At 44.8% G+C, this 21,823-nt stretch overlaps 1 protein-coding gene across 4 annotated transcripts in view; it reads right to left on the reverse strand.

Moving 5' to 3' along the window:
- Window positions 1-21,823, reverse strand: part of Fggy (FGGY carbohydrate kinase domain containing) — a 363,677-nt gene that overhangs the window by 333,989 nt on the left and 7,865 nt on the right. For 2 of the 4 annotated variants that reach the window (XM_050136146.1, XM_050136144.1), the window contains exon 2: window positions 9,949-10,162. In XM_050136146.1, coding sequence (XP_049992103.1) covers window positions 9,949-10,152 — 204 coding nt within the window. In that variant the 5' untranslated portion in view covers window positions 10,153-10,162. Of the gene's footprint in view, window positions 1-9,948; window positions 10,163-16,760; window positions 16,905-21,823 lie in introns of those variants that run through there. The other 2 variants (XM_050136143.1, XM_050136145.1) reach the window with 2 other exon arrangements.

Below are 21,823 nucleotides of genomic sequence, written 5' to 3' on the forward strand. Positions count from 1 at the left end.
TGGCAGCTATGACCACATGATTCTGGCTTTAGAGTTAAGGATAGAAAAAATGGTTATAGAATTTGCCTCCATACCTAAAGAAAGCTGCTGAGGCCAGTTATGTGTCAGGGGCATTCATGAATGGAGACATAGTAGAAAGGCCATTGCGTGAAGCTGTGAAGGTGAAGCTTGGATTACCTTGGAGAACCCAGGATGTTAGAGATGCCAGAGCTGTAGGACCCCTGCCAAGGAGAACTGCTAACAGGGGGTAGAACCAGAACAAGAGACAGAAATATGTTGCAGTCAAACCTGAATGGAGTTGGAGATCTGAAGAGCACTTTGACATCAGCCATGGAAATGAAAAGTTTGGATATCACCCAGCTGGTTTTTGGTCTTGCTTTGGTCCAGCATTATCTCACTATGCTCCCTTCCCTACATTTTAGAATGATAACGAATGTCCTCTGCCATGATATGCTGGAAGTATGTGATCTGCTTTTTTATTATTATTAATTTTACAGAAGAGTTACAGTTAAGAGATTGTCATGCATTTCAGAAAAGACTTTGAACATTGAAACAAGTTTGAGACGGTTATAGACTATGGGGACTTTTGAAGTTGGACTGAACACTTTTTTTTTTTTGCATTATAATATGTCTATAAGTCTTTGGGGCCAGGGAGTGGAATACAGTGGTTGGGAAAAAAATGGCCCCAAAGGGAATGGTACTATTAGGAGGTGTGGCCTTGTTAGAGGATGTGTTTCACTGTGGGGGTGTGCTTCAAGGTTTCTTTTGTTTAAGCTTCCCTCAATGTGAGTTACTTGACTTCCTGTTGCCTGCAAGATGTAGAACTCTCACCTCCAGCACCACATCTGCCTGCACTTCACCATGTTCCCCATTATAGAGATAATTGATAAACCTCTGAAACTCTCTAAGCGCAAGCTACCCCAATTAAATGTTTTCACTATAAGAGTTAGCATGGTCATGGTATGGCTTCATAGCAATAGAAAACCCTAACTAAGACACATATACACATATATGTATACATATAAGGCATTGTCAAATAATACAAAATAGTCTCTGCATAAAAAATTCAAGGTCTATACCCTGAGACAATAGAACACTGCTACATATATGTATATGTATATACACAAAGGGTACATATAAAGGATGCCATGCTCAGAAAATTTGACACTGTTAAGATGGAAATCTCTTCAAATTAATGTACAAATCCTATATATTAAAGAAACGTGGGGAAAGTAGAGCTTTTAAGAATTGCATCAAAAATGCAAAATATAGAGAAACGCTGTCTCGAAAAACCAAAAAAAAATGCAAAATATGACCACTCTGGAAGAAGCTTACTGTGATTTTCATGTGTATTCTTCCTAATGATTAGTGATGTTGGCCATCTTTACAAAAATTGGTACCTTAATTAGGTAGAAAATAATGAAAAAACTGACAGTCATGTGAGTGACCTGCTAAAGAGACTGGCAGATCGTCAACATGATTGCAGAGACCCTGAGGGAATTTCAAAACCTCGGAGCTAACAACACTCCCACAACAAACTCAAAGACACAGATGCCAACTGCATTTCAGGGATCATGCCCTGAGCACTCTCCTTGGGCTCAGCGCTCATAGCTACCTCAGGATCCCATTCCCTCTTTTAGCCAACAAAGGGCCCCATGGCAACTGCAGCCATAGTTCAAACAGGCCCAGGTTAGTGGCCTTGTGGGTGACTATACTGTACCAGGCTTTTACTTTTGGGCCACAGCCAGCACCCAAATCAGCCTTAGCTTTGCTCTTATTTTTAGTCTGTTTCTCTTTATCTACATTCTGCTTTGGAGCCTTTTACCTTTCTTTCCTTCTGTATTTCCTACTTTCCTGTTTCTCATGTCTCAATAGTGGCTGCCTGGTTTCTGGCCCCAGGAATGCCCCTCTCTTTTCCCCTCCTACTTATTCTCTCTGTCCACCATTCCCATCTATCCCTCTCTGGCCTAGCTATTGGCCATTCAGTTTTTTATTAGACCAATCAGGTACCTTAGGCAGGTAAGGTACCTAAAGCAATACATCTTTACACAACTAAACAAAGGCAGCAGAAACAAATGAAACACACCTTTACATCATTCGCAAAGGCAGCAGGAACTAATGTAACACACCTTTACTCAGTTAAAGCAACAGTCTTTGGCATAAACAAATGTAACACATTTTTGGCGAGTTAAAATAATACTCCATATCACTGTATGGTGCTGGTTCTGCTAGCACACAAGATGCACCGATATTTCACAAACAACCTGGGAACTGGGCAGGAGTTTGCCACAATTTCAATCTCCTCTCGAAAATGCCTAATGGGGCTGTGGACAGAAGCTGCAGCAAGGTTGAAGGAAGGTAGAACCAATGATGGCGTATGACCAGCCAAATTATTAAGAACGAGATTTCCTGAGACTTAGGGGCCCATTCCTGATGACATTAGGTTTGAATATCTTTCAGATTTAACATCTATACTGCTGGGCTTGGGACTTGCTTGCTTTGAGTCAGTTACTCTTCTATTTCTCCTTTTAGGAACTAGAATGCTTGCCTTGCATCTGCCACACCATTGTATCTTAGAAGTAATGGAATTTGGCTTTTGTTTTGCTTTTAGCCTGTTTCACTGATGTGCTCAACTGAGTTTTCCTTGAGCCACAGATAAGACTTTGGATTTCTAATGAATGAAATAATGTGTTTGTGGTGTATGTGTGTGTGCAGATGCATCCATGAGTGCTTGAGTGTGTAAAGGATCTCCTAGTACTACTGTCCACCTTATCGGGTGACTGTCTCTCACTGAACCTGAGGTTTGTCATTTTGTCTGGACTGGATGGCCAGAGAGACATTGAAATACCCTGGCCCTTTCCCCAATACTCAAGGCTGAAGTTTCAGGCATATACCACCCTGCCCACCTTTTCTGTGTGTTCCTAAGAGATCTGAATTCAGATCTCCATTGTTGTACAACGAGCACTAAGCCATCCCCTCAGCTTCCTTTGACTTAGAGTTTCAAATTCATCTTAAAATGCAGAACTTTGCCCTGTTGCAACTATTAGACCTGCAATCTAGGATCCCATTTCTTAGTATTAATATCCACCACAAAAGAGCTATACAGAATTATTGCAGATTTCCAAGAAAGGCAGTACTCTATTTTTAGTAATATTAGCAACATATACTCAAATGTTGCCATATATGAAATATCTGCTATGCCAAGTACATTATTTAGTTCCTTGGGATTTAATCCTAACAAAGTACACTAAAAGAAAAACTTAATATATTATGCATTTGTGGTTACATGGGATATCCATCAGTAACAAGCCAGTCACTGATCCTAAAATCTCTTTGTTGGGTGGCTCTTTTGGTCTCTGTCCCTGTCCCCAGAGTGCACATCAATAGGTTCACCCATGTCCCAGAGCCTACTATACAGTTAATCAAAGAGGAAGTTTGAGAAAATATGAGTCACCCAATGAAAGCACAGAGCAGGCAGCATGGGATATAGTATCCAAAAGCAGCTATCTCTTGGTTTCAACTCTACCACGTTTGCACTCAGTCTTTTTGAGTCTTGGTTTTCCAGAAATAAGAGAACCATAGAGGGGAAGATTGCAGGCTTTGGGGGCTTACAGTGCTACGGAACCGGAGCCCCTCCATGCAAAGGCAGAGAACTTATCCTATATCCAATGCCACACTAATTATGTCTATTTAAGGTTTTTGATACTCAAAGTATAGCATGTTCTCTGAAACGAACACAAATACAAATGATAGGCAAAGAGGAACCAACAGCAATCTGTAGACAAATCTTTGTGAGGATTTATGAGTATAATTTTCTACTAAGACCAAAGGTAATGGTTTCTCAATTTATTATATGAGTCTCCCAAGGCCTAGAGTGCTGAGTTCAAATCACAGTTCTTCAGTGGTACAATCTATATGTCTTTTCACTTCTTCAAGGGGCCATTCATAGGAATTGATATAATAATGGTGTTAGATATTAAGACAGACTTAGATAGTTAGCCTTACAGGGATACACCTCACAAGCATACCTCTCCACACCCCCTTCACCACCTTCCCCTCCCAGCCAATCCCAGAGAGCGGCTTTCAGGGTCACAGAACCACAAGGCCTCTGGGACTTAGCCATGAACTCTTATTTATGGTCTTGTTAGTGGGGAAAGAAAGCGTAGTAAACTCACTCCAGAAATCTGGCAGAAAGAGATTTCCCTTGCGAGAGACAAATCACATCACTCCTCTAAAGAATTTCCAGGCATGGAGTTTGCTGAAGCCTCATTTGGGAAACTGATCCACGTCTAACTACTGTCAACTTGCAGCTCTAGAACAGCAAACAAGAGCTTGTGGGAAGGGACTGAGCATCCTTTGTTCTTACTATGGGATTGGCTTCAATGCTGCATGTGGTTTAAATCAGCAAGCTCTGCCATATTGGGTGTAGCTATGGCATTCCCAAAAACCCCCACAACACACACGCTGAGAACTGAGAGTGTGCAGATCTAGCTTTATATTCAGCTCTGTTGAGAGTAAGGGCCAAAAGCCTTGGGGCACCATGGACAGAATCCAGCTCATAGCGGAGGTCCAAGGGGCTGGTACTGCACTCTCTCAAACATGCATTTGAATGTGTCAGTTGCACAAGCATGCAAAAGTTATGCAATCCCAGATGCCCTGGGGTCCCATCATCCCATTACCTGCATAACCTCCACACTCTCTCAGTTGGTCCTTAGAAAGCACAATCACGTCCTTCTAAGTCAGGCTGTGTATATATAGATATTTGGAAAACATGGGACAACAAAATATTTTTCCTTTAATCCTTGCTCTTTAGGAGATGACATTTTAGCAAACGTCAGTGTTTCTCAACCTTCTTAATGCTGCAACCCTTTAATACTATCCCTCAAGGTGTGGTGACTCCAATCATAAAATTATTTTCATTGCTACCTCATAACTGTAATTTCGCTATTGTTATGAATCATATGTAAATATCTGTGTTTCTTGATGATCGTAGGCGACCCTTATAAAAGGGTTGTTCAACCCACAAGGGGTTATGAGCTACAGGTTCAGAACCACAGGCATAGGTAGTCAGTGAGTCAAATAAATGATAGAGTATAGGGTATAATATACCCATTGATTAGTCAAGATTATTAGTCAAAAGGATCATAAGTGCCAGAGGAAGGGACAATGGTTTTCAAAAGGGGGAGTCTTGAGGAAAGACTTTCAAGAATAAGCAACTGATCTTGTTTAAATCTTGGCAGTATTCATAGCAGGGATGCAGCCAAGAGGGAGGCCCTGAGCCAGGAACAGCAATGAAAGAACTACAACTATATGGGACATGCTACATAAAAGGCCCCAAGACAGACTTCTCTAAACCTCCTGCAGTGACCAGTGGAAGGAAAAAATTAAAACATCTAGTCCTGAATTTGACATAGCGTAAGGGAGTACAGTGCTATGCCTTGGTGATAAGCAATGAATGAAAGCCCAAAACTTCCACTTATATCAGTGGTCCAAATGTTCTTCTATTAGTTGTCTTCTACTAGCTGAAGTTCTGAAAGCAACTCTGTCGCCTTCATTGCCAAACCATGTCCCATGAGATCTTCCTTCCCCCAGCCTCTCACCTCATCTTCCTTTGTTCCTCTGAAATACTCTGATCCTGACATAGTCAAAGGCAAGAAGATGCTCTAGGCAGTCATTCTCTGAACACAGGACAGGGCATGGGGACGGGAACAGAGAGCCAAGAGCACATCAAGAATGACCCAGAGAGAATCATGGTGCTACTGAGTGTTGGGAACAAAAGAGTAACAATCGGTTTAACACACAGAAACCATCACTCTAGCTATAAGGGACTAGGCCAGAGTAGTATAGACGCTAAGACATGTATTTAGTTCTGAAATTGATGTGGTCAGTACATGCCAGGAGCAGAGAATACACACACTGATCCCATCTGAGCCTGGGCGATCACTACCTAGGAATCCTGGAAATGTCATTGGGCTATCTAGTCCCCAGTTTATCTCGCCCCCTATCAAATGGAAACAATAACCTTGTCCTTATTTACACTGCAAGCATAATTGAATTCCTATGGAGGCATCTTGCAAACTATAATGATTCTATGACTATAAGACATTAAAGTGACCACTCAACCCCCACATGCCCTTTTCTTCATTGTCCATACAGCGAGCACCAACCTAGGAACAAAACTGTACTCCATCAGCTTCATATGTTTGTGGGCTTTTATTCCCATGCAGATAAGATATTTCACCTTTAGGGGCAGAGAACTTGTGATGTTTCTCTATATAAGTTTAAGTTTTCAACAAAGAGTATAGTATACAGTTGGTGCTCCATAAATATTTTCAGATGAAATAAAAGTATCTATGACTAAGGAAATGACTCAGTTGGTAACATACTTGCCTCTCAAGCACAAGAACCTGAGTTTCACCCCCCTAGTAGCCATGTAAAAACACTGACTTGTTGCTTTCAGTCCTAGTGCTGGGTGGTTGAGACAAGAGGATCATTAGGGCTCAATGGCCTGACAACATAGTTTACTAGGTGAGCTCAGGTCCCAGGGAGAGACTCTTGTTTCAAAAAGCAAGGTGAATGGCTCCTTATGAATGACATTTCAGACTGTCTTCCAGCTTTTACACACACCTACACATACCCATGCATACCTGTATATACACACATATGCACACCTGAACACAAATGTGCACCTCTATGTGCTGTGGGACAATGGTATTGTACCCTGTAAAGATTTGTCACTTGTATTGGTTTAACAAATTGCTGATTGGCCAGTAGCTAGGCAGGAAGTATAGGCAGAGTGACAAGAACAGAATTATGGGAAGAGAAAAGGCTCAGTCTGCATGTCTCACTGATGAAACATACCAAGCCATGTGGCTATACAGACAAGAATTATGGGTTAATATGTAAGAGTTAGTTAATAAGAAGCCTGAACTAATAGGCCAACCAGTTTATAATTAAACTCTGTGTGTTTCTTTGGGACTGAATGGCTGTGAGACCAGGCAGGAAAACCTCTGTTAACACATATAAACACGCACATCATAGACATAAATGCACATACACAAACATAAATATAAATTTCAAAAAAGAAGAACATTCAACAATGGGCATTAGCCACATGATTCTTTCAGCTCTATCCTTCTTTTCCCCTGTGGAAATTCAGTAATCTAAAAACTTGTAATGTTTCTATCTTTTTGGAATGATACAGATTTGTGGATCCAAAAGGTACACTTTAAGATCAGGGATTGCATGTATCTTCAAAAACTTCCATGTTTCCAAAGCATGTTTTAGGTGTGCTGAATACTGACCCAACAAAGGCATGCCAATTTTAAGGGCCCACACTTTTTCCCTTGAGCAACATGCAGGTAAAGGCATTGCTGTGCAGTGCTTACACTAGCCAACAAGGTGAGCTCTGGGTCCCACACAGCAGCAACCTAAAACACCTCTGACCCCAAGCAGGAGTCATAGGGAGGGGCTGAGGCTGGCGAAAGGGAGGGGGCAAGGTCCTCAAAGCCTTCCTCTGAGTCACCTCAAGACCCCTTGCTGTTTCTGAACTACTTCAAAGCCCTCCTTTTGCATCATCAAGAGAAGAAAAACTAATTACAAATATTGTTATAAGGAAAAAACCAAGTGATGGGCACACAATACTGAGCACAGCATCTAGAACATGAAAGCAACCAAGGAGTGCAAGCCAGCATCATCACCATTACTGACTTGTCATTATTACTGTTACTTTTATGGTTATTAACTCAACTAAAGGAAAAAATTAATCTCTGAGGAGGTGGAAAACAAAACAAGGGAAGGGAATTTCACAACTGCTCCCAAGATCTCTGCTTCCTGGAGCCAGTGAGAAAGCATAGACAAGCCAGGGTAAAAGGGTCACCAGGGTCACCAGGCCTTCACCTAGGGCAGTGGTTCTCAACCTGTGGGCCATGACTCTTTTAAGGATCGAATATCAGCTATCCTGCACATCAGATAATTACATTACAATGCACAACAGTAACAAAATTACAGTTACAAAGTAGCAACTAAATAATTTTATGGTTGGTGTCACCACAACATGGGGAACTTTATTAAAGGGTCATCGCATTAGGAAGGTTGAAAACCACTGACCTAGACGGATGTTTTTCAAAGTCTTCCACAGGAGCCCTAACCAGAGGGAAGGAGTGAGAATTTCCAAGAGGAACCATCCCCTTGTGCTTGAACTTCTAGTATTTTGTCATGGAAATCCATTCTCTTAGCTCCATCACTTTGTTATCATCACATGATTGCTTAGCCCCTGGCACTGCTGGGACCTCCGGCATGCTTCAATAAATTTAATCATCACAATAATCTTATCAAACTGGGGGCCCTTATGAATCTTCTTTTATAGAGAAGGAAACTGGGCAAGAAAGGGTAGCTAGTCCAAGATCACAAGCCAAACAACGCTAGAACAGGGACTGCCACGCAGGCAGTTCGACTGCAGAATGCATACTTTGATGTGTCAATAATGCCTCCTCCTTAAAGCTTCTGCTTCCATGAAGTTCTGAGCAGACACCCCACACCCCGGGGCACACCGCCACATCTCCATACACCACGAGAGAGGCGTGGCCTAAGGCCCATGGGCTTTCTGAGATGTACTGCCGCGAGAGGCATGGTTGAGCACTAATGTCCTGCACTTCTGTGGCTATCAGCGCTGACGACCACTGGGAGATGATTAAAAGTCTGCCATTAAACCGGGCTGCACTGGAGTAGACCTGTTTTAAGAGAGCTCTTCATTGGGGAACTATATTTTCTTCTTGACAATTTCCTTAATGGCAATAATGTTGGAAGAACAAAAGAGACCCAAGGGCAAGGAGCAGAAGATTTTCATGGAGGCAGGGGCTGGGAGCAGGGAGGGAAGAGAAAAATTAAACAGGCAGAAAAGATGATGACCCCTTTGATTTCTGCAGAGTGCTCGGGTGGCCCGACCCACCCCTCTGCAGTTTTCTCGGGTGGCACTAACAGCTGCCCGGAGCTCATCAAAGTTTAACCAGACCGATCAATACAGAAAGAAAAAAAAAAAGAACTGTCCAACTGAAAATTACCACGCACCTCATGAATATTTAAGGACCTCAACTAGAAAGAAGGAGAAGGAACAGAACTCAGGATTTCATTTTCTCCTCTAGGGGTGGGGAGAGAAAAGACTGTTTGTTGTTAATGACCATCAGAATATAAAGTCATTTGAACAGCACAGACTTCATATCTGTCACAGCCAGCGTTGCTTCCTTCTTCCAACCAGCAAGCCCAGTCTTATCACAGGCCACTCCAGATGAGCAAGAGTGGGGCTCATAAGACGATGCCCAGCTCTCTGAGAACATGCCATGATTCCCTGCCTCCATGGCTTACCCCTGTTGCTTCTCCTGTCCAGAACACAGCGTCTCTTGTGTGTCTCCCTGGGAGGATCCAAAGCTCATTGTTAATAGGAGCTGGATGTTTAGTTAGGTTCCCACCCTGCAGCTGCAGATCACTAACTACTAACGACCATCTGAGCTCAGGTAAGCTGGTTAGCGCTCTCTTTCCCCATTCCTCCCTGTACAAAAATAAAAGAAGTAGTGCTAGCTGTAAGGCAGTCACAAAGGTTCAACCACAGTGTCTGTTTACGCATTGGCATATGACAGAGGCGCCCTGTGATTCACCTATGACCCTCACTTCCTCATGTCTACATCTCAGACTCCCTCATTCTCTTTCCTGTCTTCCCCATGCCCCTGTCCTTCAGAGTCAGCTCCAGACACAATGTACTGGCTGCGGCAGTGCACACATCCCAGGCCAGCTGTCTTATCATTCCCAGCACCTGAAACATTTGCTTCTGAAAGGCAAAGCCGACGTCATCCAGCTCCGGGCCTCAAGTTACCCTAACATCCTATGAACACCAAGTGCACACGTACAAACACTTGCATGCACATGAACGGAACACGGTGGTTTGGCTCTCACCTTGGTGACAAGGCAACACGCTGCCCAGATGTCCTCGGAGGATTGCTCATGGTGGTTGACCTGGGGCTCCCACTGCTTAATCGGCTCTTCCGCGAAGGCCAGCAGGATCCCTTGCTGGTCCACGAGGGCTGCACGGACGCTACCTGTTCCAACATCGATGCCCACGTAGTAGTGACCTGGCTCCTGGTCTCCAGCAGACATCATGGTCCTTCGCCTGTGGTGAACAAGTGCAAACACTATGTGAAGACAGAGAGGCCCACACGGGTAGCCGAGAAACATCTTCCAGTTGGAGAGAAAAGGGAATCGAACCACCTGAACGGGAGCCATTTATTATGTATGCATCTAGTCTAAGGTTGTATAGGCACTGAGCAAGGTGGCCAAAGAACGGGCACATCTAACACGCAGCATTCCCTTTCCTGGACGGGAGTAGGAACTACATAATGGCTTAAGCCAAGTTAGAGCCATGAGGGGGTAGAAGGAAACCAAGATGAGCCAGATAGAGACGGATGTTTACTCTGGGAATCTGGATCCACAAGACAAGCAGCCTTGGAACAGAAAGAAGCATCATTTTCTAGTCAGTCATGCAGCAAGTCAGCCTCACCGGTACCCCATGACAAGCTGTGTACGCAGCAGCATGAGGTCCGCTCTTCTCTATGACTGGAGGAAAGTGTATGGAAGTCTCTGCCATGCTCTGGAGCAGGGAAGACTCTCCAAGGCAAGTAGCTTTTTGTTTCACACGCGGTCCACACACTGCTAAACAGCAAAGTCCATCACGATGGCGATGCCACATTTCACTGACAAGGAAACCAGTGTCTGGAAATGGAAGGCATTTCCCATGCTTCACTGGGGCAGCTAGGCCTGAACTCCCACCTGCGTGCCCCTCAGGCTGCAGCCTTTTTCCTGCAGAAGCTTGACATAATGGTTTTGAGAAGAAACAGATACACCACAGCCATCAGGAACTGACTGGGAATTGGGAGGAGACCCAGGAGACACGGTATCAAGAGTGTGTTAGATGATCTGTTTTCCTGACAGACCCTTGGAGAGCTACAAGGAAACCTGACCTGAGAACCCCCAGAAATCCCTGGGCCCAGGGGCTGCTCACAAGGTGAGCCACATGGCACACAAAGTCTCCCAGGGCTCTAGCTCTCCAGTCTCAAGCGACGCAGCCTGCAGACACTAACTTCACAGGCACAGCACAGCTGCCTCCCTGGCCATCCAGGCAGTAGGAGCTCCTGTGGCCCAGTTTTAACCTGAGCAACAGTGTACACCCTCAGCTTCAGAAAAGCGATGGTTCCTTGGCCACAACACTCTTGGGGATTCTAAACAAGTCAGCCAGCAGATGTTCAGTTACTGCTTCCTGGATATTTATTCCAATAAAAAGGAACAAAGAGAAAAAAAAAACCAATTTCATTAAAACTGATAGCTTCTCCCTTAATCCCAGTGATTTCCCATCTGCGTGTGCTCCCTTTGGCTCGATGGCAGGTGAAGAAGAAAATGGAGACGCAGGAGTAATGATGCTCACGGCCTCCCCCTGAGTCTGAGAGGGTTCCCAGTCTCAGCAGGTGGCTCCTCCTGTCTCCCTGCCTTTCCTCCCTTGAGAGCTCATACAGACATGAGTACCAGTTTTCAAATTCATTCCTTCATGAACTCGGCAGTGACACCTTCTCTTTAAGTCATCAAGCAATAAAAACAAAAATTGAAATGAAACAGTTAAATGCTGAGCTGTTAGCCCCATCCTCCCTGCTTTCTCTTAGTGGTTTATGGGGAGTAAAGAAAGTCCTGAATGAATGTTTATTATGCGACATGAGGACGACCATATCGAGGACCCAGCAATGCCTCAGACCCATGGGAATGCCAAGGCCTTCCCCTGGTCCATAAAAAAGATGTCAGCTGCACTTTCCTCTTCCTGGAAGTATACAGCCTGAGACTCCCCTGCCCATAGAGACGCCCTACCAAGATTAGCCAACCCCATCTCCTCAGTCAGCTATTATAGCCACGCCTCCCATTACAACTGTATACAATAACCCCGCCTCCTCCTATAACTGTATACAATAACCCCGCCTCCTCCAACTGTATACAATAATCCCACCTCCTCCTATAACTGTATACAATAACCCCACCTCCTCCTACAACTGTAATAATAGCCCCACCTCCTCCTATAACTGTATACAATAACCCTGCCTCCTCCAACTGTATACAATATCCCACCTCCTCCTATAACTGTATACAATAACCCCACCTCCTCCTACAATTGTACACAATAACCCCACCTCCTCCTACAACTGTACACAATAACCACGCCTCCTCCTACAACTGAATACAATAACCCCACCTCCTCCTACAAAGGTATACAATAACCTCGTCTCCTCCAATTATACACAATAATCCCGTCTCCTAATACAACTGTATACAATAACCCTGCCTCCTCCTACAACTGTATACAATAACCCCTATCTCCACAGCCCAGATGCTGCTGGTACATCTCCACCAGAGCGTGCACAACCCACCCAGTCCTGACTTTTCTTCACTTGTGTCTGTGTGTCCAGCCTTTCATTTCCTAGTGTCCCTAGTCAGGTTTCCAGGATCAAGCCACGATGGACACTCTATTTGTTACTCCACTAGGCTCTTTCTCAAGGCAGCACAATACCATCAGTATAGAGCTGGACAACCTGAAGTCCTCAACAAGTGAGGACCAATGAATACTGCCCTGCCCTCTCCCGAACCGGAGTCCTAAATATCCTCACAGGGAAATACACTGCACTCAACACTGCTGGAGGCTCCTCTTATCAGTTGCACTTTCCTCCCCAGTTCCATCCTCCACCTCTCTAAGGGGAGACCGCCTTGCTGTTCTTTAATATCTACAAAGGCTGCCGATGCAGTACAGTGTCTATACTTTCATTTCAAACGTTGTCGCTCTGGACCACAATTTTTGGTGGTGAATTTCTTTGTCTATCTCCCTTATTGGACTAAACCTGGAAGAAAAAAAAAGAAAGTCACTGACTTCTGCATCCCCACTTCCTCCCAGTGTCTCGATTATAATTGGTTTTCAATAATAGTTTACTGAATGAACTCCTGAATCAGTGAACCAATAGACAAAAAAATGAAACTAGTCATACATTTTTTTTTGTTTGAATTACTGTCTGTGCTTATACAGTCATGTGTCTCTTAACAGGGTTGCTATCTGGGAAACACACTAAATGTAAATGTCAAAATTGTATGTGTATCATAGGTGTACTTACAGAAAGCCAGAAGGGAGCGCCTGGGGCATTCCCAGGGGCATGGTATGCCACTGCCCTGCTGTGCTGCCAGTTACCATGGCTGTTATGCACACATCACTAAATCGCCTAGTGTGCTGGTTTCTTCTAAACTTCGTATCAACCAGTTAAGTATTTTCTTAAAATGGTTACAGCCATATTCTTTTTTGTTTTGTTTATTTTGTTGTTGTTGTTGTTTGTTTTTTGAGACAGGGTTTCTCTGTTGCTTTGGAGCCCGTCCTGGAACTTGCTCTATAGACCAGGCTGGCCTCGAACTCGCAGAGCTCCTCCTCTCCTCTGCCTCCCAAGTGCTAGGATCAAAGGCGTGCGCCACCACCACCCGGCACATAGGCACATTCTAAGCAAACTTTTTTTTTTCATATTTAGCTTCCCTGAAATCAGAGTGATTCTTATTGTCAATGGTATCCTGGAATCCACTGGTAGGATTTCTGTCTTCTTGGGATATGATGAAGTAATCAGGCTGTTCTTGCACCAGGCACTCCGCTGAGGACAAGGTGACCGACAACACAAGAGGATGCCTTGCCTCATACCGCCCTTGGCATCTGTTCTGCCCACCTGCCACCAGCCACAGGCACCTCGTTTAACATGAATTTCTTCTTGCTTCTGGCATTCCCATGGAAGCCTGGGGAAGCAGCTCCTTCCCAGGTACCATAGTCACTCTGCTGCTGCTGCTGCAGTCAAACGCTCGAACAGAAGCATCTTGAGGGACAAAGGACTTACTCTGGCACACAGTTCAAGGGTCCAAGCCAGCATCAGGATGGGGAAAGCAAGGCTGCAGAAGCCTGGAGCAAATGGCCACACCGAACCCACAGCTGGAATAGAGGTGGCCAGGGAATGCACACTTGTGCTCAGCAACCGAGTTCCACTTACATGGTCCAGGATCCGAGTCGGAGAGGGGTGCCATTCGTGGAGGGGCAGTCTTCTCAACTCAGCTAACTCAAGCAACATGATCCCCATGGGCATACCCAGAGGCCCATCTCCCAGGTCACCGTAGGTTCTGTCAAGCTGACAGTATTAACCATCACACCACAGACCCAAGAATGCCAAGAGCATCTGCTCTTGCCTGACACTATTCCTTGAATAGTGTTACCTTGAACCAAACCAGAAAATAAGTAGGAAATGAAGACTCTCTACAAAGCTTCTGCCTTACTCACACCTGGTCAGGACCATTCCAGCTTCTTTCTATGTTGCCAACCCCAAGGCAAAAGAGATTCCTCATGGAGCTGGCCCGGGGTTCTTCTGATACCACATTCTTCTGCAGGCAGAACAATGTCTTATCACCAACCACCAAGAAAAATCAGAGAATGAGTTCCACTCTCCAGATGTGGACTTGCTCTAGACTGGATTGTAAATCTAGGAAAAGAACCTATCCTCAAGAGAGCCCTAACTTCGTGTGGAAAGTACACTGTAACCATTATAGTCGCCTCAAACTGTACCCTTGTCTCAACAGGATAGCCAGGGTCTGGCACAAAGTAGAGATTCAACAAGCCCTTGGGACCTGGTGAAGGAACTGAGTGACATAAGAGACCATCATTAGGGGAATAGCCAAAGGGGCCGTGTTCACTATGTATACAATGCTCTGCTAAGCAGTCTGTTTACATGCTACACCCTGATCCTGAAAACCACTGAAGACACAACTACTGCCGTCTTCATTTTATTTAAAGTCCTAGCTGACCAAAGCAATATACTCCAATAGTCCATGCAAACACTAAGTGAGATGGGAAGCCATTCACTCTCAAGCCCCTAACCTGTGTTAAGATGCTCTGCTCCCTTCTGATGGTCTTCCATTACCAAAGGATGATTTGCCAAGGACTGTGTTAAGGGCCTTTGCCTGCTGTGCTGAGGTTATCTAACTTAGAAGCCAGGCTGTACACATTCAAAAACTGTCTTTCCACAACCCCATAGTGCCTCTGTGTAGCAATCCTCCAACTTCCATAAGTATTGCTAGGCATCCCATGGGGAGCCAAGAGGCCTCTGGGAGCCAGGAAGGTGTTCTCCCAGCAGAACAAATCTCTACACAAACCTCCCAGTACATGTTTTCCAAAGGAGATCCTAATTCAACACGCATGTTCACCGCTTCTCCATTCTTGTCTTAATCTCTTTGAAAGTTGTTTCCACACCTGGAGCCTGAAATCAAGCAAGACTGAGCCCTTGAGCACCAGGATTCCCTGAAACCAGATCTGTATGTTATGAAGACTCTGCCAGGAAACTGAAGCAGGTCCCATGCCCCTCCTACTCTGTGCCCTTTGTCCCTGGGTTACAAGTACAGTTGTCTGTATCCTGCACTCCAAACTTAATCAGTACCCAGTGAAACAAAAACCTAAGAAACAGAGAAAATACTATTCCTTTTCTAATCAGGAAATAATATTTTCTAATGGAAAGGAAATAATATTCCCTTCCGAATTGAAGAAGAAGGGGTGGGGATCCCCGTTGTGTTGCTTGTTTCTATCAAGTGTTTACCGTACTAGAGACTCAATCGATGAGGTTAGTGACCTGTCACTCACTACTTTATATCCCAACAGCAAGCATAATCTGTCTAAAGCACATAGGCAGCAAAAGCCAGCTCCAGGATTTGAACCGCAGCCTACAATGCTGAGTTCGGGGCCATTTTCACAATACTCAGCTAAAATTGAAAACCAAGCCTTTGGTAATTTCAATAACAATAGCATATGCCACAAAAAGCTGGTCTTTCTTGAGCTTTCCCCCGCTAATCACCTACCCGACTTCATGATTTTATCTCTTCAGTTCTGTAGCCCTTACAACTGGGCAATGGGAGACCCTTTTCTCAGGGAAATAAACCGAGGTATTCGAAGGGCGACCCTAGGTAAGGCATAGCAGAGACAGAGGCTATGATTCCAGGCCAGGTCAGGGAAATTCTAAAGACTGCTTTATGAATGATGAGGAGTAGAATTTAATTTCATTTCATTGTTGTTAGGCAAAGAGCGACATGCTAAAACACAAAACAAAGCAAAACAAGACAAAAACAGCTGTCTGGGGTGGGTGGTCGGGAAAGAAGAAGAAGGCCATGGCCACAGGAAGGCAAAAAGAAAGAAAAAAATAATGAACAGAAATTCAAGCTGGGCTGTGCACAAGTCCTAAGACATACCTAATATCTCAGTCTAGAAGATGCTTGAAAAATCAGGTCCTTCCAAGTCCCCCGCACGGGCTGCCCTGACTCCTGGCCCCTAGTTATGATCAAAAGGCCGTTGCGTATGATAAATATTTATATGGTTCATGAAATAACCACCTATATAAACAATATCAGAAATGTGCCACAGAAAACCACACATATCACAGCTGATTCCTCAGCAGACGTGCCACCTGCTCAAACGCCACGTGAGCAAAGAAAAGAGAACTGGAAATCAGGGCTGCTCTTTGCAGAACTATTCCAGCCATCCCTAAAGGTGGTAAATACTACAGCGTCTCTGCTCAAGCCAACCCCTCAGGAATTGTGCGCTCCCTTCTTCCCCCTTAAATAATCTAGTCACAGGGAGACTATTTCCCAGAGCCACATCCCCGGGGAGTGGGTGATCTTACCTCACCTTGGAGTCTGCTTCTTAAAGAGCCACTCCTCCAGGGTCAGTTTAGTTAGTGACAGCCCACAGAAACCGTGTCCCAGGAGCGGAGACGGAATTCAACGTCCTCTTTCAACACTGATCTTTGTACTCTACTGGGACCTCATGGATTCCAGCCTCGTGCAATTTAGTATTTGGTTACACTGCAATCAGGTTTGGGTATAAGACTGGGAGCTAAGAGAAGCCACCGGGAAGCCTGGACTGTCCACTTCAGTCTTTAACAGGAAGGAGTCACCACTCCTGGGAGCGCATCTCACATGCTCGAAGATGGTGAGAAAATTTTACACAGCAAGGAAAGAGTCAACACGGCAGCAATACCTGGTTCTCTATAGTATCTGCCAGCAATATCCAGAAACAAGTGAGAGCGGCCTGCCAACGAGCACTTTCCCTCCTGAAGTGAAAGGAAATTGCCTATGAGCGCTCTCCTCCTCAGCTTCGCAGCTCAGGGGACATAATTTTTAGAGCTGTCTGATTGCCAGGAGTAGCTCAAAAGAAATTCCCCCCCCCCCCCGATACTCCTTCGATTCCCAAGCCTGTGGAATCTGTGCCAACTAAACGATACCTTCCATCCAAATTCACCTGTGACCTGGTGCAAACGTACGAGCAACGTAAGTGCGCTTTGGATGTGAAGCATGGAGTGACCAGCATGTTGTGGCTTTCAAGTGTTTCTCAACCTGTGGGTCACGACCCCTTCAGAGTCAAATGACCCTCTCACAGGGGTCACTTAGAACACAGACATTTGCGCTGAGATTCACAACAGTAGCAACATTACAGTTGGGAAATAGCAGTGAGATCGTTTTACGGTCGGGGGTCACCGCAATATGAGGAACTGCACTAAAGGGTTGCAGAATTAGGAAGGCTGAGAGCCACCGCACTGAGGAGAAGGGAATAAGCAGAGTCCCTCCCCAGGCAGGGGCTGAGAAGGCCCTGGAAGGGAGCACAGGCTTTTACCCATGAGCCATGTGCAGAACTCACCTAGAGCACAGGGTCTACCAGTGCAGGTGAAAGGGGAGAAGGGGAGGACAGGAAGAAAGAAAAGCAAAAAAAATCTCCTTGGACAACAAATAGCTACCAGACTTCCTGCCCAAGAAAAGCCCACAATACAGAGAAGGAACAGAAAACGATGAAAAGGTCAGCTCTCAGAGAGCAAGACAATTTCAAAATACTAAATAAAAACAAAACATGTAGCAACAAAAGCATCTGTCTACAATGAAAGTCGCCCACTCACCCCTTGAGTGATCAGTCACGCACCCAACTGCGAAGACCTAAAGATACTGAATACCAGGGCCTCGCCTGTGAATCCCACAGTACAGAGATCGTCAAACCCCTTCCAGACACCATGCATCAAGAGAAAACACCACCCATCACTTTCATTGTTTCTGAGCTCAGTAGTTCTCCAGAGAAGCTCTAAGCGGGAACACAGACATTATCCTAAGAAGAGAGGCATCTTGACAGGGGAGCATATGGGTCCTCCTTGGCATCTCTCTGTCACTAAGGCTCGGTACAGAAAAGGTCTAGCCCAAGCGAGGAACTCATTCAGAAGCTGATGGGTGGATGCACCACTGTGACAGAGAGAGAAGCAATGTCCTTATCCCAACAGGCTGATTCGGGGCAAGTGCTTTAACACGCGTCTCTCTAAACCAGCACAAAATAATACAAATTCTGTACTCCAAGTGACTATTGGGAAGACTAAGAGGTGAGCACAGAAAGGATTCGAAAGGGGAAGTCCCTTTAGAAATAAACAGTACAGCGTCACCAAGAATCCAGGGCCCAGCAACTCAAAACGATGCTCAGACAGACTCACCACAGCTCCCAGCACTGCATCTCCTCCTGACTTCAGGACCTTTTAATATGTAGTGCCAAAATTAACAAGACCCAAAGTCTGTGCATCTCAAAGAACGGCTACACAGAGCAGCCATTGGAAACGGAAGCTGTGGCACTTCACAATGGACTTCAGACCTTCACTACTGAACGTATTTTTAGGCACGTATCCACCATAAAAATGAAAAACCCATGACAGAGTTAGACCTAAGATAACAATTAGCTTTATATCTTCTAAGTTTGTATCTTCTATTACTTATATTTATTATTTACCCTTCTTTCTTTTCTACACGTATACTATACCCACACATACATTTGTTTCTATATCTATTATATGTGTGTGTAATATATATATGAAATTTTGGTTTGTGATGGTTTCTATTTGCAAGTTTTTTATACTGAAGTTTATTTAAAATACATATTACCTATCATTAGATCTTATCATCATACCTAAATCTCATTTCACACACACAGACACAAAGCCCAGTGATGTTTTTTTCGACGCCAGTATAAGACAGCAATGAGACTGAAAAAGGAATTATCCTGCTTTGTGTAATAAGCAGTCACATGTTGCTGTGGACTGGGTGTTTATGTCCTCTGCACCGTGGGCAGAGCCTTTAGGGATGACATCAGGACACTCATACAAGGGGCCCAGGAGATACTTCAAGAATAAAACCTAATGTGCCTCGTAAAACTGCAAATAGCAGCTAAGCGGTTTCTTGCATTCTATCCTACTCAGCCTTTCTCTGACGAATAGAGACCTTTGCTGCTGGAGCAGGAGCTGTGATTCACACCAGAGGAGAACTCGGGGCTCGTCTACGCTTTGAGGATCTTTCTGTTTGGAACAAGCCATTTATTTTTAAAAGATAAATATAGGGTAACAGGAATTGTTCCAGTTACTTTTTCTATTGTTGTGATAAAGGTCATGACCGAAAGCAGCTTGGGGAGGAAAAGGTTTGTATGGCTTACACATCTAGGATCACATTCCCAGAAGGAAAGTCAAGGCAGGGCTTCAAGGCAGGAACCTGGAGGAAGGAACTAAGCCGACTGCTAATTACTGGACCCTTCTCACGGCTCGCTCAGTCTGCTTTCTTAAAACAACTCAGGACCACTTGCCCAGGGGTGGCCCCACCACAATGGGCTGGACTCTCCCATAATTGTCATTAGCCAAGAAAATGCCCTACAAACTTGTCTACAAACTGATGGAGGCACTTTCTCAATTTAGGTTTATCTTCCCAGAAAACTCCAGTGTGGAGGTTTGAATGAGAATGGCCCCACAGAATCATATACTTGAATGCTTGGTCTCCAGTTGCTGGAGTGGATTAGGAGGTGTGGCCTTGGAGAAGGTGTGTTATCATTCTCTCTCTCTCTCTCTCTCTCTCTCTCTCTCTCTCTCTCTCTCTTTCTCTACACACACACACACACACACACACACACACCTAGATGCAATGTAAACTCAGCTACTGCTGCAGCACCATGCCTGCCTGCCTGCCTGCTTATTACCGTTACTCTTCCATGACGGTCACGGACTAACCCTCTCAGTGAGTCACAAGTTAAACGCTTTCTTTTATTAGTTTTATTAGTTGTCTTGGTCATGGTGTTTTATAAGCAATCAAATAGTAAGCTAATACATCTAGCAAGTGTCAAGTTGATAAAAACAGGCCTGAGGTCCAATGAACGGTCCAGCTCCTAAGGTCGTCATGAATAAACCCCTCACTAGTCGTAGACAACCCAAGCCTCACCAACAAACTTTGAACCAATGAAACTCTGGATCTGCCACGTCCTCTTTAGTAAAAAATCTTGTTCCTTCTTTGTGTGGTCACCAGCCCTCCTCCCCCTTCCTCTTGCCCTCCCCTCGTACCTTCCATACAAACCTTGTGTTCTAAAACAGCCCTCGCCTGCTTATAAACCTTCTTCTGTTGCCCCCATGCCTATGTACTACGTGCATGTCTGATACCCATGGAGGCCAGAAGGAAACATCAAATGCGGTGTGACTGGAGTCACATGATTGTGAGCCATTATGTGAGCATTGAGAACTAAAACAGTGTCCTATGGAAGGACAGACGGGACGAACAGCCAGAACTCTTACCCTCTGAGCCATCTTCTTAGCCTGATAACATATCTCAATAAATCTTACTTCCTTATATTTACAGAGAGGAACAACATACTATAATATGGTAATAAGGGGGACTAATGAGTTGTGAGGTTGAGTAATCGAATAACTTTTTAAATAAAAAGAACTAAGGCCTCTCTTCCTCTAAAGAGTTCCAGAAGTATTATAATCCACAGTGGTGGTGTGAATGAGAACATCCCCCACAGGTTCAGCTGTTGCGACATCGGGTGCACAACGGGTGTCACTGTTTGGACACACTAAGGAAGCGTTAGCAGGTGCAGTCTTCCCGAAGGAAGTGCATCACTGGGGTGGGCTTTAAGAGGGTTTGCAATGCATTCTCTCTGATTCGTGATTAGAGTTGAAGATGTGGTCTCTTAACTTTCTGCTCTAATCTCATCTCTCCATGCCTCCCCCTGAACCTTCCCCACTCTCCCTCAAGGGGGGGAGGTTCTTTGTGAAACAGTCCTATTTGTCCTAGAACTCACTGCATAAACCAGGCTAACCTCGAACTCACAGAAACCCACCTGCCTCTGCCTCCCAAAAGCTGGGATTAAAGGCGTGTGCCACCACTGCCCAGCCTTCCCCGGGAATCTTAAACCAAAATGAACTCTTCTGGGAGTTACTAACTTATAGTAACTAATGCAGCAACCATTCTGTGTATACCTCACTCCTCTTTGTGACTGCCCTACTCCATGACAGGGAGCCAGCTTCAACCGGAAGGAAGGGGAAAGGATAGAGTCCATCCAGATGAGTAGCCATGGACCCCTCGCAGGGTCTCCCCTTCTCCAAACCCTACTGACACCCACGTTCACCATAGGCTCGGACTGAAGATCTCCCGTTGCCTAGAAGTAGGAAAGCATTTGAACTGGCACTAAGTGGGGCGGGTGTCCAATCCTAAACGTGAAGCCATTTTACTTTAATTCCTGATTTGCCCTACAGCTACAATATGGAAATGATAAGCAAACATGAATTACTTTCACATATACTCTTTCTGGGAAATGAATTCCTGACCCTTATTTGAATTATGAATAACTTAAATATACATGCAGTTTCTCCCCTATCACTTTCCCCCTCCAAGAGGCTGCTGTTGA

This window comes from Alexandromys fortis, unplaced genomic scaffold (assembly GCF_014885135.2).
Source record: "Alexandromys fortis isolate MF-2015 unplaced genomic scaffold, M_Fortis_MF-2015_v1.1 scaffold_13, whole genome shotgun sequence".
In the NCBI taxonomy this organism is placed as follows: domain Eukaryota; kingdom Metazoa; phylum Chordata; class Mammalia; order Rodentia; family Cricetidae; genus Alexandromys; species Alexandromys fortis.